Source organism: Falco naumanni, chromosome 4, assembly GCF_017639655.2.
Source record: "Falco naumanni isolate bFalNau1 chromosome 4, bFalNau1.pat, whole genome shotgun sequence".
Classification (NCBI taxonomy): Eukaryota; Metazoa; Chordata; class Aves; order Falconiformes; family Falconidae; genus Falco; species Falco naumanni.
In genome coordinates this window covers 40851922-40870163 of record NC_054057.1, presented here as the reverse complement: position 1 = coordinate 40870163, position 18242 = coordinate 40851922, and the positions used below count along the sequence as shown (strand labels likewise).

Sequence of the window (18242 nt, the reverse complement as noted above, 5' to 3'; positions counted from 1 at the left end):
CAAAATTATGGGTAAGAGTCAGTACCTTGGCATTCTCCAACATAATCACCAGAAACAGCTATTTTAAATACCTAAACCTGTAGACAATCACAGCCGCAAACATACAAGATTTCTACCTCCAGGAAGACACACTGTGTATGCGAGCAGTTTATCCCCCAGTACCTAAGTTGGGGGATACAAGCATTTATCAACTTCAACTATATACTAACACAACCTGCTTCATGGGCACACATAAATTTCTAAGTGATCTGAACCAACACTTGTTCATAGCTGTTAATCACTGACCAGTCACAGGGAAGGGAAGGTATCTGTGTCCTCACATCCCTTATTCCCAAACAACCCCAGTACTGTAGAAAATGTAATGAAATTACAGGCAGCACTGTTGGGGCAAGATCTGGGGCTCAGGGAGGTCACTGAGGAAGCCCTAAAGCTATCTACTGAGCAGTCACCAGCATGCCCAAGTTTCTGCGTGGAACTGGGGTTTGATGATATTCTGCTCGCTTGGTAAAGCAGGCTGTGCACTAGCAGTGTTATATAATCATACATGATGGGGGTCAGGAAAGGGCAATGTTACTTACTCTGGAATTATATTTCATGGCTTACCTTATTCCCCAACAGGGAATCCTAGTTTCTGACACAGAAATAATGTATAAGGACAACACAGCAATGTATTTTCTTAGAAAAAAGAAAAAAGTCAACAGAAAAGACACTGAACACAGACTCCCTCATCCCACTGTGTGTTAAAACTTATTACAAAGTACTGAAACAGTTACTGGGTCTTTTTCAATAAGGTTTGAAGATGTGGATTATACTACACACAAGAATACCTACAGTCACAAATCCTTGAAATATATAAATCCAGAAATTAGAATATAATCAAAACTTAAAATAATTAATCCTCTTTAGATCTTTAAACCTTATACTTAAGGCCTTTATTCTGCACCCTGAAAGCTACACCAGTTTTGCAGTCAATTTAAAAAGTATGGAGCACAAACCCTTTACCAGTATTGGTGAAAATTATGTATCAAAACCAACGTGGAAGTCTATAATTTTAGTATTTCCAAATACAGTTCCTTCAAAATACCAGTGTACCAGTGAACAGATTTTTTATTTTTCTTAATTCTTAGAAAAAAAAATATAATTATGGCATTTAAACACTTCCAATTTTTTCATCTACCTTACACCTCAGTCTATGTAAGTTTATACTTCTACATATACAAATAGAGAAGCATATTCACATGTATCTGAAAAAATGCATATTGATATAAACTTTGTTCATCCTTTTATACTTACCCAGGACACATTTTTAGCCTTGGGTGTTTTTAGCATGGCAACATGCAATGCTGAGATGACCAATAACAGCCCCACCAGCATGGAAAGTCAGATGGAGGGGTAGTCCAGGTGCCTCTATTACCCTAGGGTGTGCAGTCCCTTAGCCTGGCTGACACAGGCACACTGAGCATGTGGTCAGGTAACAATAAAAAAAGTCATTTTTCTTCCTGATGTACACTCCAGTCAAACAGAGACAAATCTTTGCAAAATATCTGTCTTCAGTAGCAGTTGCCTGTATTTCTGTATATCCATGAAATCCAGAGTTGGCTTTTCTCTTGGGCAAGTTAAAACCGAAAGTCAAAAGGACCCACTCTCACAGACACTTCACCCTTCCGCTGGGAAAATGCAGAGCCCAGTTACCCACGGAGCTTCCACCCAAGCACCAAGCTTGCAGGAGAATGAAGCCCAACACTGGAAGCCACTTGCCTTCAGAGGATGTCGGAGGCACCCGGCTGCTGGCTGCACCGTTTAACTGCTGCTGTGCCTGAATATTTCAGGACCCTAGGATCTTCTGAGTAATAAAGAGGCTTAGGATCTCAATGTCAATAAATAATGCATGTCAACAGGTCACACAGGTACCTGTTGTGCCGAGCACACCTGTGGTGTGGCAGCTGCTGCTCCAGTCCCACAGAGAGCACCTGTTGTCCTAGCACCCTGCCACAGCACTGAGCACACCTGCCAGCACAGACACGCATCCCAGAAGGAGAAGCAAGAGCAGAAAAACACTGTCCCTGCTCATTTCTCTTTGTTCCTCTGCCCTTCTGTCCCTTTACTTTTACCTCCTGTCAATCTAGATTATCAGAGCAGATCCAGGCTAAATTTTGCAACTATCAGTAGTGATTAGAGAGAGTTGATTGAAATCGGATTATACAGGAAGACCTCTGCTTCCTCACTCAGCACGCGGGCCAGTACCATTTGCAAAATACTTATGCTTCACCGCACAGTATAACAGCATTTGGAACAGTCCGTTTTAAGAGAAACAGTACAGTGAAAACGAGCTAGACTGTGCTGTCTTTAAAGAGAGAAAGGGGAAAAGGATACTGGTTTTAATAGTTGCATGAAGTTCCAGGGGAATGTTTCAAACCATTTCCTGATGGACCAGTTTGCTGGAGTCTCATGAATTCACCAGGAAGCATGGTGTATCAAAGAGGGGCATTATGTATCTGAAGTGCTCAGTATACCTGGTTGCTGCTCCTCAAATACGGATCCAGTACAAGCATCACTGTGTGGCATCTAAGCACTGAACTTGTGACAAGTACCACCCTTCCCCAGGGTAACACCTGCAAATCCTGCTGCTGGGATCTTTTCAAAACCATATCATTAAATGTATGAGAAAATGACCTGCCTGAACTATATTCAGATATATATATATTCATTTATTTAAACACAAACATGAGCTATCAAGTTAAAAAGTAGGACATATTATAAAGTCACAGTGCCATCATAAAACTGTGGTATTGAATCTTGAAAAGAAGAAAACAGTGATTAAAATACAAAAGGAGACTGATGGAACAAAGGAAGTGAGGGGGCGAGATGATAAAAAACAATGAAAAATGTGCAACATTCAGTTAAGTCCAGCTGACAGACACCGTGAATGTAACACAGAGATGCAGTCTGCATTACAACACACCATTTTTCTAGGACTTCCTAAATAATAACTTAATATTATCTACTTACGATACAGACCTAGATTATGCTCCAAGCATCATCTGTCACTTTACACTCATTATTTAATGTATTTGTGTAAATGCAATGAGGTCATGCTTTCACAAATTCAGCGTGTGGCTGGTCCATAATTTGTTTGCAGGTATTGAAGTAATATTAAGATCTTTTCCCAGATGACAGCATAAACTTTTTATTTTGTTAAAAGAAGCTCTAGAAACCATTTACCCTGATTGGGACAGACAGAAAAGCAAAATACATGTATTTTTCAGTGGAAATAACCATCCAATTTCAAAATAATGACAGTCTTCTGCAGATTTCTAGTCCACACTGAAGGTAACTGGAACAAGTCTGGTGCACTCCGCTTTGCATATGCTGGCATGAAGGCTTGTATGCACAGTTTTTCAATGGATTCCCCTATTTCTAAGCCCACCCAGTCTAACGGAGCTGAAACATTATCCATTAGTGACATATTGGCAGCTTTAACTTGAAGAATCTGTAGACCTTGATTCATATCTAGGAAATCAGCAGCTAAAAAAACTCAGGAAGTGGATGAAGTAGAACCATCTATTTGAGATAGCATGAATTACTGGGTAGTTTAACTGTAAGATTTTCATTTAAGACAAACATCATTATTCTACTTTAGATTTAAATATAATCTAGTAGGCAGAAATCCTGCCAGAGTTAAGGAAAAGTAATTCACTTCTGGAAAAAAAAATAAATCAAAGAATGCAACTATTAAATTTTGTCTATATTTGAAAAAAAAAAAAGTTTTAGCCTTTTCAAAAATACTGAGATTTAGAATACTCTGGATATTACAGAACAAAATTTTGCAACACTGTACTACTGCATGTTGGCAGCCTTACATCAGGACATAGGTTCTATAAATCACAGGTCAACACACATTCCAGGGAAGAGAATGTTAGAAAACAGCAGGTGGAACTTGCTTACTTCAGTGAAGCTCAAAGTTGTACATGTATTTGTATCCCCAAATTACAGTAGTACTTTTCATGTCATCCTTTAAACAAGGAGACCATTTATGAAATACATATATTTTGAAAGTTTCAGTGAAAACTACAAGGATGAACATTAAAATACAAGGTCATGTACGTTCTTCTATGAATTGCATAATCCACCCATGTAGGAAAATGTCAAGATTCATATAGTTATATGCACACCTGTATCTATCTTCCTAAACTATGCAGCACTTTTGGGTTAAATAGACTCTCCAAAATCTTGTAACTGTTTTCTCATACGGCATCCAAAATAACTTTACTCAATCTCAGAACAGCTCTGGCATTGATTTTCACCAGTGAGGCAAACTGTTCTTGGATTAATCTTTACTTGAATTAAAAAAGACACCTTTTATCCCCATTGTTGTTCATGCTGACTACAGAATTGCCTGCCAACAAGCCATTAACCAGTCACTCATGATGTACCAGGTTAACAGATGCACAATGGCAAACAGAAGCTCAGCATTTATGCAGCTTCCCTATGATGATTTTCCCATCTGGACAAGCTGCTGCATCACTGGGAAAAGGTTTATTCAAACATCTAATATGTCAACTTCTGACTGAAACAAGTCAGAGGAAATACCTACGGTTCAGTCCTAATCAGAGAAATACTTCATACTGACAATGGTTTATCTTTTCATAGAGAAAAGATTTTTTATATTTTCTGTATGAAAAGATAAATATTCCCTGTGCTGAGAAAGAAACTATAAATTTTAGAAACTGATACTGAAAGGCAGAAAGAATAAAAATTCTCTGAGGTAGCAGTGTAATTAAAGATGGCCAAACAAAGGCCTCCCCCTTCAAAAAAACCCAACAAACAAACCTGAAAAATGCGTAAGCCACAGATGGCAATGCACAAGCAATAGATTTAAAGGCATAAAATGCCATAGAACAAAGCCTGTGAGTTCAAATTGTCTGGAGGCAATAAAATACAAGTCAATCTTGAACACTTTAGCACTGCTTACGGATTGGAACTGCCTTCCACTCATCACTGACACATAACCAGGAAAAGCTTCTTAGTTCATGCTTTTGTTCCTGTTAGAGGCATATACTTATACACATGCAATCTGACTTCAATACCAATGAAGACTATGGGGGGTTTTATCCATTCATTTCTATTGAAACATTTCTAATCTAATATGTGCTCCTCACCAAAGACAAAAGTGTGTATGTTATGAATAACTGCGTGCTATAGATCTCTGTACTTTCTCTTAGTATCACTACAACAGACCTCCGATAAAATATAAATTACTTCTGTGAGATGAATAGGTTATCTTATATATGGTTTTGTTAAGAGTAGGAAACCGCCACTGACATTCTTTTTTTTATAGTAACAAAATATTTCTTATATACGGTATTTATAGTATGCATGCATATTTATTGATATATATGTTACACAGGCAAATATCATAACAGAATTCCCACATTGATATCAATTTATTATTTCCTTCTATCTGACTTTGACCATAAAATTATAAGATACATGCAACTAATAAAGTAAAAGAAGGCCACAAAGAACATTATTAGTTCAGGGAGGAACAAAACAGATGAATAGAACAGAAATAAATGCAAAGGAGATTTCAATGCCGTTCTGCAACAAGTTAACACAGAAAAATAACCTCAGAAGCTAATTTGCTTTCCACTAAATGAGACTCAAGCAGATATATTAACTGTCAACACTTGTTTCATTATTATGTCATTATTCTCTGTCATTCCCCCAACTCCAATGGAGTGAAACTAATAAACTGATGTCAGCAAGAGACAGCTGAGGCACCCTAAACAGACTTGAACCTGTGGTGTTTGTGATCTTTGCTGAATCCACACTACGGACAATATACAATTGATAAAGGAACTGGGCTGAGAAAAGCCTGTCTAAAGCTGATTCCTGGCAATAGCAGGCCCTAAAGAGTACAAATTCGATTTTAATCCTGGGAAGGGGAAGAAATGGCACAAACCAGTATACATAATCCAAGAAAACACTAACTTAAATAAGTTATGTAACATAAATGAGACTACCACTAAGGCAATCCCAGTTCTACTTAACAAAATTACCTGCAAAAAACCTAAAAGGTTATGAATTTCTTGGCTCCTCACCTGCATGTCACATGCTTGCACGGACAGAAATACCACAAACATACAACTGTACACTTACAATGGCACAAATTTCTACTTCCCAGTTGAATTTTACAGTTTCTTTAGTTATAATGTATCACACATGTATCCCTGACAAAATAATCTGAGTTACTGAGCCCATTTAGATACCAGTTTACAAATGTGAAGTGAAGCACCACCAGCACAGCAGAAAGCCAGCATGCCTTTTCCGTAAGTCCAAGCACGATGTATGGATATATGCTGTCCATACTTATGTATGGACAGGATGCTGTGTAGTAAATGGCTGTTGTGACACACACCACGTACCAGGCTGTCATCCATGTCCCACAGCATGAGGCCAATAGTGCTCTCTAGAAGAACTCCTTGGCAAAGATACACTCAACTTTGAAATGACTGGGGCTTAAATAAAACTGTGGATGATTGCCTCTAATAAGTGCACTGAGGTTCAGATTTTTGTAATTGGATAGGTAAAATAAAAGAGCGTATGACTGGATAGACATCCCTACAGCAGTATGGCAACTTTCTGCAGTGAAACACTTAAAAAAGTACAAGATTCTCAGTGAGATGTTAAGCAGTTGTTAGAAACAGCTCTGTTTCAAATATATCGTGTCTAGACATATTAAAGAAAAGAAAATATTTCACAGAGTAATTAATGACTTTATTCCATTCTGAAAGTTAAAGGATGCAAGTATAGAGTTTGTTACATTTTGCAGAGGTATATTAGACTACTGTCACTGGTGTAGAACTGATTAGATCAGATCTGACCCTATACACTATGCTAATAAACATAAACTTGGTGCCATACAAACAAGCTGGAAAACAGCTGGCATTTTAGTCTTCTCCTTTTTAATATTAACTCAGTTCACAGAATTTTAGAGCAGCAGCTGCTGATGGCTTGCCAGATGTGCTCAAGTAAAATGAACTAAATTTATTCCTTTACACAGGGAAATAGAAATACTGAATTTTACTTAAAGCAGCTGCTTTAGTGCCAATGGGATGCATTAAAAACTCGTACTGCAAAAAAAATAACAAAATAAAATATAATAAAAGTTTGAAAATTTAGATGCTAGCAAGACTAGAAAGTCCAGAATTTAGCCCTGTCATATGTAGGACCTATGATGTAATATTTAATTCCACAGGACACAAATCTCTTCGTAGAAAACAGAAGGCCCTCATCAGATGAACAATGCTGAACAATAAGCCTAAACCGACAGACATATTTTGCACATTTTCATCATGTATCATCGCATTTCTGAGGTTGCATTTCTTGTACTGTCACTGCAACATCCAATAGGTTTCCCATCTTTAATGAGCACAGAAGATGCTTGTGAGGGAAAATGCTACTGTTATTCTTATTTGATAGGTGGAGTATCAATTCCAGGTAAATCCATTAGTTAATGAGGACTCTAGTCTGAAAGGGTTCTGGTCTGATCCTTCCAAGAATGTAACATTCTGTCCTAATTTCTGTATTTAGAGCACACTTGTGGACTTCCACCATACTGCATACTCAGCAGCAAATAAATCTTGATTGCTTCAATTTTGAGATCACAGAGATGTTTTAAGCCAGGTATTCCCAAATGGTAGTACACATGACACTTAGAGAATGATCTGAATCTGTCATTTAAGCAAAATGCCCAGCCTTGCCAAAAGCCAAGCAAGCACCAAATCCATTTCCACCTTACTTATAAAACTATCCTCTCTCCTCCTGTCCTACATTCACTTACTGAGCTCCTACATCAGCAACAAAGTGACGCCTCACATCAAGAAAATTGATTTATTTTTTTTTTTCTGACTATCAGCCATCCAGTGATGAATACAGCTGTGATCTTAGGAAAAAGAAGAATGTGGTTCTTGGTCTTTAAATACCACATTGCAGTGTATACACACAATTCTGGGGGTGTTTCAGCTTTTAAATAACTGACTTCCTAATCTCAACAGTTTATAATGCAGAGATTTTTGGTTTTATTTTTTTATAGGTTTTAATAAAAGTCCCAGTACCAGCACCACCAGGGAAGTAACCATACGAATGTATGGAATGATTTTGATTGCAACAAGCTTCATGGTACTGCCCCACAACTGACCTCAGTGCAGAGCTGTGACTAAAGCAGATGCACATTGCTAGAGTCATCTCAGTGTGGCTCCTCAAAATAAGCAGACACTGGAATTAACGTGTCTGCTCTCTAGATATAAAACAGAAATAACAACATAACCTTGGAAAGAAATGCTGTAAATTTGCTCAATAAAGTTCATGAAGCCATTAGATGAATGTAACAGAAGTCTGCAGTGCTTAATGAAGATCATTAGAGAGCCTTCATACATACAACACAGGAATCCATGACATGGGCTGCCAAACAGTAATTGTTATTCTCTGCATAGCTGGGCCCTCAAAAAGGCTGAGGCACACGGTCTTCTGCTTACTGATACCAGAAAGATACTGCAGCTTAGACACCAGTCCCTCCTCCTGCTGCTTCTCCCAGTTCTACATCTTGGTGATCACCTGCTACCTGCCATCAAATCACTTGTGACTGCACAGCCCAGTTCCCAGCCTCCCCCTGCATCCTCCACTGACTCCCAGCCTCACTGTCCCTCCTGCCAGTTCCAGCCACCACAGCTGCCACCACCCTGCTTGGACAGCTGAACGCAAGACAGCAACAGGCTGACTGACCCCTTGCTCTAGGCAGATCCCCACAGCCTATCCCATAATCACATATCCCACAATCACACTTGTAACTAGTGTTTCTCAAAGGATCAGCTTATTACTTCTAACCTTATTCTAAAAAAACTTCTAGAATAGAGATCGTGGTTGTAGAAAACCTCCAAGTTGCTCAATTTTAGAGCCAATGCGCACAGGATAAAAGGAGATAGGGAGCAAGGTGAGAAGGCTGCCACTGTGCCAGTACAGCCCAGCAGGCAGGGAAGAAAATGGGATGGCTTTACAAAGAGCCCCTAACTGCAAAGCTGTGAAACCAAAAAAAAAATAATACAGGTGACTCAAAGTTTGATTTAAAAATAATTACTCAGCAGTTGTCATAAGGCTATAATAATCATTCATATTTTCAAAATATATTATCTGAGATACTGCAGCTGACTCAGGGATTATGTTTCTCAGAACAGGAAGAAATGCTATGGCTATTAATAGCTATTAATAACATACAGTATTTGTTTCCAGTAGTTAGTTTCTAAGCTAGGTAGGACAACAAACATATTTCCACATCTGTCCTATTCAGCAGTAAAAAGAACAAAGAACATAAAGGTTTCATAATATTGCAGAAAAGTGTAAAAAAAAGAGGTTCACTGAAAGAAATGGAAACCAGAAAATATCTATGATTTTTACAAGCTTCTGCCTGATGCTTTAGAGGTTACTGAAAAGTTCACATTGGATATTTATAAGTAGAAAATTAATTACATGCTCATGGCAAAGGAAAGCTTAAAGAGTATGTAAATGTCTTATTTCAGTGATATTTTGGTTCACTGCATATAAGTAATAATGGAAGTTCTAAAAATACTCAAAGAACTGAGATTTAATACACGGTAAGTGACACATACTAAATTGTATTCAAAATCACAAAGAAAAATAATCAAAAGAATCAATCAACAATCAATGGTAAGCCAAATCAAGCCTTTCTGTGAAAGAAAATGTACTATATGTTAAAAAAAGTATTGATTACTGAGGTAATATGTTATTTCTAAGAATATTTTGATAAAAAAAAATTCCTTAAGCCTTGCTGAGCAATAGGAATTCTGGTATCTATGACTTTTTCAAAGACTTACTTTTTCTAGATGCCTGAAAAATTTTGTGTAATTCTTATATAAGGCAATCAAAAGTACAGTGAGTAAATTATGAAACGTACTACCCCAACCCTTCTGTATGCACCTATCATCCAAATATATTTATGTTAAATATATATTTTTCATTGCATTTATTTATTTGAAAAGTTGGGCAATACCCTTTACTATGACTTACTGACATAATTACTTGATTTTTTTCTTTTTTTCGTTTTCTGTTCTTTGTCTTATAACTACTCTACCTGTTACTTCAAAACACATATATGGGGAAAAAAAAACCACAAAGAACCTGACTCATTTGCAATATCTTATATAAAAAACAACCAGAACATTGTACCACATAAGCAAAGCCATGAAAGAGCATAAAGGTGCTTGGGGAAACAAAAATTTATTTTAACTTTTTCTTTATTACTAATACTTATTAAACACACTACCAGATGAAACTATTTTCCTGTGGATATCGCTTCCATTGATTGAAAACTCACTTAACTGAAAACCCAAATACCCTAGATTACAGCAATAACAAAAACTATAAAACCTTAAATTACACATTTAATGTTTGAAAAGGACAGGATGCTGAATTTATGCAGTGTTCAATTGTTTTGGTTTATTTTTTTGCTATCAGATACAATGTAGGTGAATTCAGCCTCCCTACCATTTGAAATATTTTCTTCTCTGTTGTTAGACAACATCATCAAGCATCTCAAGTCCAAATTGCTAAAAATGAGCAATGAAGTTTAGAGCAGTGATATTCAAAACCACTACTACTACAACTGTGCAAGCCTTTCAGACAGACAGTTTCATTTTCAACTCACGCAATACATTTTAATCAATCAAATCATCAGTGAAAACCCAGTACAAATCAAAGTCTGTTCTACCATGTCACAGTTTTTTCCTCAGGGACAAGCAACATACTTGAAGTAAGTTTTCTTACTTCAAGTATGAAAGTGAAGTAAGGATTTCAAAACAAAAAAATCTCTGGAACATGCTCTTAAAAACAAAGGTGACAATCTCTGCCATCTTGAAGACCGTGGATCAAGACAGATACTGGCTTGTACAGCCTTTTTTTGATCTCACCTTTCTTGTGCCTATTTACATTTTCTATAAACAAAATGATACGGGTTTGTATCTCTGCTTCTCATGTTTCAGCATCTACATGCAGGGGAGAGAGCAACTGTGGTGCGAGCAGCCAGTCCAGGGCAGATTAAGGGAGAACACCTGCCTCTGGCTTATAGTACATCAGTAGTTAAAAGTCAATGAGAGGCTCTGAGAAGGAAAGGCAGAAAAGGGGGACAAAGAAAAGGTAATTAAAGTTCAGCTTGTTCAGGTAATATTTATGTATTACATACACAGATTATCCTCCTGGGATGCCCAGCACAATCCAATATACTCAAGAGTACTGTACTGGGAAAAGGCCACAAATTACATCATCTTTCATGCACCAAGTTAAATGTTCCAGCAGCAGCGTGAGCTTGGGCGCTGATGGATGAAAGCAATGCAAACTAGCACGTGGCAGAATAATGTCTGGCTGTTTATAATGCCTGTTAATAGGACTGTTGGGTTGTGAGCAGTATCAAGAGTGGCCTCCTCAGTTGAGCGAACAGCCAGTGGGACAGCCCGCCCCTGCAAACCAAAAGGGTTTAGGTGAAGAACTAAAAATGGGAGAGATTCTTATAAAGTCCATAGCCTAACACAAACACCTCTATCTCAACATGATTCACAATGCTTAACTCTGAGAGTGCAATATATCTTCCCTTTAGGCCGGTAGAGAGGCGGCGTCATTGCAGTCTCCTTCTCCTACACTGGGAAGGGAAGGCCACTTCCCACCTCAGCACCGCCAGGCCGCAGCCGGGCAGGCAGGAGGCAGGCAGCAACCCCAATGCAACGGCCTCTGGTGGGGTCTCTCCTCCATCCTCCACAGCAAAGCGCAGCCACTGGCAATGTCTCAAAACATCATTTTGACAAAATTTTGCAAACCCAAACATTCACATTGATATCCGAGACTTTTGAGCGACATGCGTTTGGAGACCGGTGGTGTACCTTGCACAGCGAGGGCCCGCCAGTTCCTACGTACTCTGCTGGGTACCACCGCAGTCCCCGCCGCTGGGCTGGCGCAGACGCCCTGCCCCTGCGCGCTGAAACTCAACCAGGAGAACCAGGCTGGGTGGCTGAAAACAGTCTCCAGCTTCTGGAGTCTGGATCTACCTTTGGCAAGCAGTACTCCATTATGATTCCCTCAGATAGGCCTTACGTTCATCTAATTCACCTGCCTTTGCCAAGAGACTTTACCCTCCTGAGTTATGAATAACTGGCACATTTTATTTTCTCATCTTGTTACAAAATGTAAACAATTCTCCAGTCTAGAAAGAAGGAATTTCTTATAACCAGTTTTTCCTGGGTCCTAACGTTCACTGTCGCTGGCCAGCCCTCCTGACTGGGCCAGCTGATCCGTGGTGTTACGGTAACGCGCCACATTGCATCTATGCAGTTTGGGAAGTACACTGAGGAATCGCTGCAGTTCAAACTGAAAAAGCTCATCTATTGAAATCACAGTAAGAGTTTTGTATTTACTTCAATAATTTATATTAATTCTTATATTAAGAACTGTCTATCTAATTTGCTAGATCAAATCAAGGAACTAGATTGTAATAATTTATTAAAAAATAAAAAATAAAATTTACTTTTCCACCTTCTAGATCAGAAATCCACATTTCATGTGATGACAAAGTGACAGAAGTTACTTTCAATTTGCAATTCACACAACTTTGTATTTGAAGAGCACCCTGGAAATTTGTCACATACGCATACACAAAAAAAACCCAACATCTAAAGAAATTACTGCAAATATGAGTTTTATTTTGTGGTCGAATATGGTCTAATGCTTTTTTAGCACACTTTCAATTTTGCAGCATGGTAGTACAGAAATTAAACACAACCCACAGGCACACAAACACGTGACCATCATTTAATCAGCAAATCACTGGGTCTCACTGACCTTGGCAGTTTGAAAAAAATTTTATTTCCAGCTGGTTGAACCCTTCTTGAACAACTTATTTTTTTACTGCAGTAGTCACAAACTGACTTTTCTCTACCATCTACCATTCATGTTCTCTGACTAAATGTTTTTTTTTCTAGAATATACATGACCTCTCTAATGCAAAACAGCTACGCTGTTCCTTTGGTACTTCTACAGTATCTAGGAAAAGAAAGATTTTTTTCTGCATATAATCATGTCATTTCTTAAAGGGTACAGAAGCATTTCTGTTCATCATTCGTGCGACAGAGCCTCACAATAATAACTGTTACTGTAAGCAAGCTTTGCACATGAAGGCGGAGAGATTTCCTTTGAAGCCAGCCAGAGCTCAGCCACAAGTGACTGCAGAGAGCTCACAGAACAGAACACACCTCTGTGATCTCTGCCTCTACCACAAGCAGTGGTATACCACTATTTCTGGAGTGTTTACCTTCTCTGTTCTGTCTCCTTCTATTTTCTCTCTTTGGAGACGAAGTTATTTCAATTCATGTCTGAGGTTTATTTCACTCTACAGGACCTTGGCATTTTGCTTTAAAATTCACAAGGATCACTTCATACAGCTTAGAAATGTAGCTATGACTGGGGTCAACTCCTTCACCATTAGTACCAGTACTAGCATAAAAACATTATGAGATGATGCTATATCTCTTTCAAACCAAAGCAATTTCAAATATTAGTATAAAATAAGGGGAGAATATTTGGCTTAAACACCACATTTGCAAATGCATACCTGGAGGAAGTGTACCTCCTGGGAAGTCCTGTGTCCACAGCTGGCAGGAGCCTGGCAATGGCAAGGCTGAGCCAGGTCACTGCCTTTGGGACCAGAAATTTGCTGTTCAATCCTCCAGCTTTCCTAAGAAGACTTCTTTGATTTTTGGTGGGGGTTTTTTGGAGATATTTGGGTTTGTTTGGTTTTTTAATCTTAATTTTTTAAGAATCCTACTCCATATGGACAGGAGGGTGTATCATCATAGAACACAAAAGGGAAAATAGTTTTAAAATGTTATTTGGCAAGCTCACTGGAGACCTGTTCAAACACTGCTGTCTCAGCTCCCACCAATGACTGGGATGCACTGACTCACCTGACCTGGACACCCTTTTGTATGGAAGACCTAATTACCTTTGGACACCCTGCAGAATGCATTGGATGAACAGAATATTTCTTCAAATATGCAGTCAATACATTGGGAAGTTTGACTCATGATAGGCTTGGATGAGGCATGTTATTACCCAGGCACCTTCCGGTGTCAACACAAGCCCAGTTAAGATTAAAAAAAAAAAAAAAAAGTTTCCTCACAACTTCAAAAGCAGTCAGCAGTGTTAAAATTTTTTATGAAGACAAAAGTGAAGCAGCTAAATTCTTCCCCAGAAAACTTTCCATGGATTTTCCTGAGCTTGTACACTGCAGCCCTCACTGAGCACCTGGTTTTGGTGCAGCATTTAACATTTTGTAACTAACCTGATCATTGAAACTCCCCTCAGTGTTTGTCACTGAGACTTAATTTATTTCCTTCTGATTTGCAGAACTGCGTGGTCATTCTTCATGTCAAAATAAATACTGTTTTATTTCCTCCAATATGCAAATATTTCCTTCTTAGACCAGGTATCATCTCATGTACTTGCCTGGTTTAATGAACATTTCTTTGCCTCAATCAGGGTAATGTTTCTTTCCTTCTCCTGACCTTTGGTGACCTGTTGCACCCGTTGTCTTCTCCCAAGGTTTTTATTGTAATCTATACATAACCTACACAAATATGTTAGCCAATGTATAGATAGACTATTACTAAAATATGAATAGGCTTAATGGATCATGGCACATTGCTGATTCAATAGATCAAACATGACAACACTTTAACAACTACCACCACTGACTAGACAACACACAACAGTTTAATTAAAATTTGTAAAAATTCAGCTGTCCATATTACTTGAATTATAGTACTGTGTTTGCAGATACATAGATGCAAATGTATATCTTTTATGAAATGTTTGCACTAGATCATAACAACATTAGCCATTTCCTCCATAAGGAAAGGTTCCACATATGCAAACTCCTTCCCACCTAGTTTTTCTATACACATGGCATACCTCCTCTGGGTCTGCTGAATTCTTTTTGGCATCCTCTCTAAATTTCTTTTTACCTATTCTCTAATTCTTTCAGTTTGAATAGTTTGTTATTCCACACAAACACAACCGAGATTAAACTCACTTCTACCCTTTGAACTTCTGTGGATAAGTTCTTCTAGTATAATGATAAAAATGAATAATATGTTCTTTCACCAAAAGCTGGAAAAATCAAGAAAAAGGAACTGCACTGACAACATAACTGCTGAACAGTATTTTTCTTTTCTAAAAATCTACAGCCTAGTAACAATGTTTCATCACTTGTTATTTTAATATTATTATGTGATAATAGAGATTCTACAAAATGAATAATAATCCATTGCCATATTTATTTCTGCTCACAGGACAGACAGGGTAGCATCAATCAATGGATACAGTCTCAAAGCAATCTTATGACTAAGCTTTTCCTTCCTTAGCTGCTGGGGACCAAGAACCAGCATCTTGTATATTTATTGGTGCTGGTTTTGTGCAGGATCACACTATTTCAGCACACTTTCAACATTCTGGGAGAAAAGATGACAAAAACCCATGAGATTGTCTGTACTACACCATTTTTTCTTTTTTTTTTTTGGACAATGTTTTACTATGTTTGATACTGACTAGGCAGATAGTTAATCTAACTAGTTTATCTTCTGAATTTTTTACATGGCCTGAAGCGGGCCAAGTCTTGCACAGAAATGCTGCTCTTAGAAATAGTAAAACATACAGTTTCAGTAAAATCTGTGGCTCCCAGACTAATTCCACACAACAACATAAAGAGCATATTATATGTTACATTTAGCTCACATTTACAACTGTGAAGATCAGAGATAAATGAACCCACTTATTTCCAAGTCAGGTAAAAACAGAGAAAATTTGAAATAGTTCTACACCGAACTTACTGAAAAAAATCATATAATCAAAAAATATAGGAGAAGCATTAGTGAAAAAAAAGAAAGCTGTTTTAACTGGAATAGTTTCTGGAAAAAACAAATGGAAATAGAGAAGCAGCAAATGAAGGAAGATGTTTCTACTGAAAACACAAGTATTGTAGACCAAGTTCTGTGCACAAACTCATAATCAGAAAAAGTTATAAAATGTTGAGACGGTAAGCGTTATTGCTAACAGTCTGGTTATTATCTCTGAAAGACTTTACAGAGATGAGGGACAAGATGAAGCATCTGACTGCATTTAATTTGATGTAGAATAAGTAGGTCACTATTCCCATAAAGATAATTTTCAGTACTCTATAGCAGATCAAAGTTTGCAAACACTGCCTTCAAATTATTTATTTCCAGAAGCAACAAAAGCCCCAAAACCATTTTCTTTTGCATCATGTCTCTAATGCCACATGGTATGCTCCCAGCCGTGTGTGCACACTTGAACATAGATGCACGACTGCAAGTACACGTTGCAGTGGTTTCTTCAGCCGTGGTTTCTTCAGCTGTTAAACAAATAGTATTTCAGCCAAATGAAGCAGCAGAGTGGTTCCATCTAGAGGAAGAGTGTGTAAAAACTACTCATCCTTGATGACTAGCTATTTTTAAATAAAGAACAGGCATTAACCATTAATACAGCATGCTTAGTATAAAGGGCCTACTAACTGCTGCCATAGCTCCACAATATAATCTGTTTCTTAATAGCAGTGCATGCTTGGTCAAACTAGACAGAAAAGATAATGTAACCATCAGAGTTACTAACATCCTGGCAATATGTGCACCCACAAATAATGTTAAAGTAAGTATGACTAGGAATGACATATAAAAGAGGTCTACAAGTGAACTTGTTCCCTGGAGTGTAAATTATATGTTCAAACCAATCCAAACCAAACCCCAAACCTCCTTGACTCTCAGCCCTGATTTCATTTTGTCTTGCCTTGACTAAGCAAAACTTTTTAAGGACTCCACAAAAGACAAAAGCTTCTGTGTCTGCTACACAGAAAGGGCACATTAATCCATTACTTAAACAAAATGGGTTCTTTCAGCTCTTTTAGGAGGAAGCAAAGAAATTACCTTCTTTCAAGTAATCTTGTTGGCCTCTTCCAAACTGTCTTAACCCTCTGTTTCTTCTTTTGTTCACTAACCAACAACTCCCTTTTCCTTCAACATTCCTGCTGGAAGGGCATTCTTAATCACACCCAAACAATTGTAAGACTTTTCCCAGAAGAGTTTCTGCTCATTGAAGCTATGTTCAGCACTTCACCAATCTATCTTTTCAATTCAAATCTAATTATTTTTTTTATTATTATCCTCTCATTACCCTTTTAGTAAGTTATTAATTTTGCTACTCTGGTTTAGTACAAAGATAGTAGGAAAGACACAAAACATAGCAATCTTCCTTAGAGAAGTCAGAAGACTCAATTAGTATTGTAAGACAGCCAGTTAATTCATCATGACTTCACACCCTCATAAAATTTTTATGGAATGCCAACTCATCAGAAAATGGATTAAAATTGCCAAGAATACTTATATTTTTCCTCCACCACTGAAGTCAGTAAGCCTTGTACCCAAAGACATTACACTCAAGAAGAGCAGAAAAAAAAGTAAATGTTGAAGGGAAAAAAACATAGTCAGGAGAGAACACAAAAAAAAAAAACCAGCAGAAGACTAAGAAGAAAGGAGAAAAACATTTTTACCAAACAAGGACAGCAAAGCTGTATGAATTGCGGGAAAAGGCAGAGTGTAAAAAGACTGTGAGCTGAAAAGAAATTAAGGATGAAAGGGTGTTATATTTACTTATCTCTTGAGCTAAAGTGTTTATTTTTAACAAATACTATTTTTTCTCATGTTTTGCAGAAAAGGTTACACTTCTGTACACATACTTGTGGAGCAGGATTCTCCTTCCATCAAAGAATCACAGTTTTCTGGAAAGAAAACAACTCAAGCCTCTTTCCACATGATTTATCCACAGCCACAGGATGAATCACCAGTGGGTCTAGAGACAGAGGTTACAAGTCCTGACTCCCATATACTAACTCCCAAGAGATTAATAGTGTATGGCTTATTGCAAATTTGCAACTGATCTTCATGAATATACCACAGTTTTCAGATAAGACATAGCCTTTTCAAGAACAACTTGTTTAAAATACAGCTTCAGAAAACTCTAACATTAAAATAATATGCATGCATTCAAAGTCAAGGGTGCTACTGGTGAAGGAGAAGGAAGTTGTGAAACCAGTCTGCTTCCTTTATAAGTCTGAG

At 37.8% G+C, this 18242-nt stretch overlaps 1 protein-coding gene across 11 annotated transcripts in view; it reads right to left on the bottom strand.

The window, feature by feature from the left end:
* CACNB2 (calcium voltage-gated channel auxiliary subunit beta 2) overlaps positions 1 to 18242 on the bottom strand; it is a 253729-nt gene that overhangs the window by 158958 nt on the left and 76529 nt on the right. The window contains exon 1 of one of the 11 annotated variants that reach the window (XM_040590882.1): positions 1294 to 2082. The exons of the other annotated variants lie outside the window; for them this stretch is intronic. Coding sequence (XP_040446816.1) covers positions 1294 to 1374 — 81 coding nt within the window. The 5' untranslated portion in view covers positions 1375 to 2082. Of the gene's footprint in view, positions 1 to 1293; positions 2083 to 18242 lie in introns of those variants that run through there. 11 annotated transcript variants of the gene reach the window in all.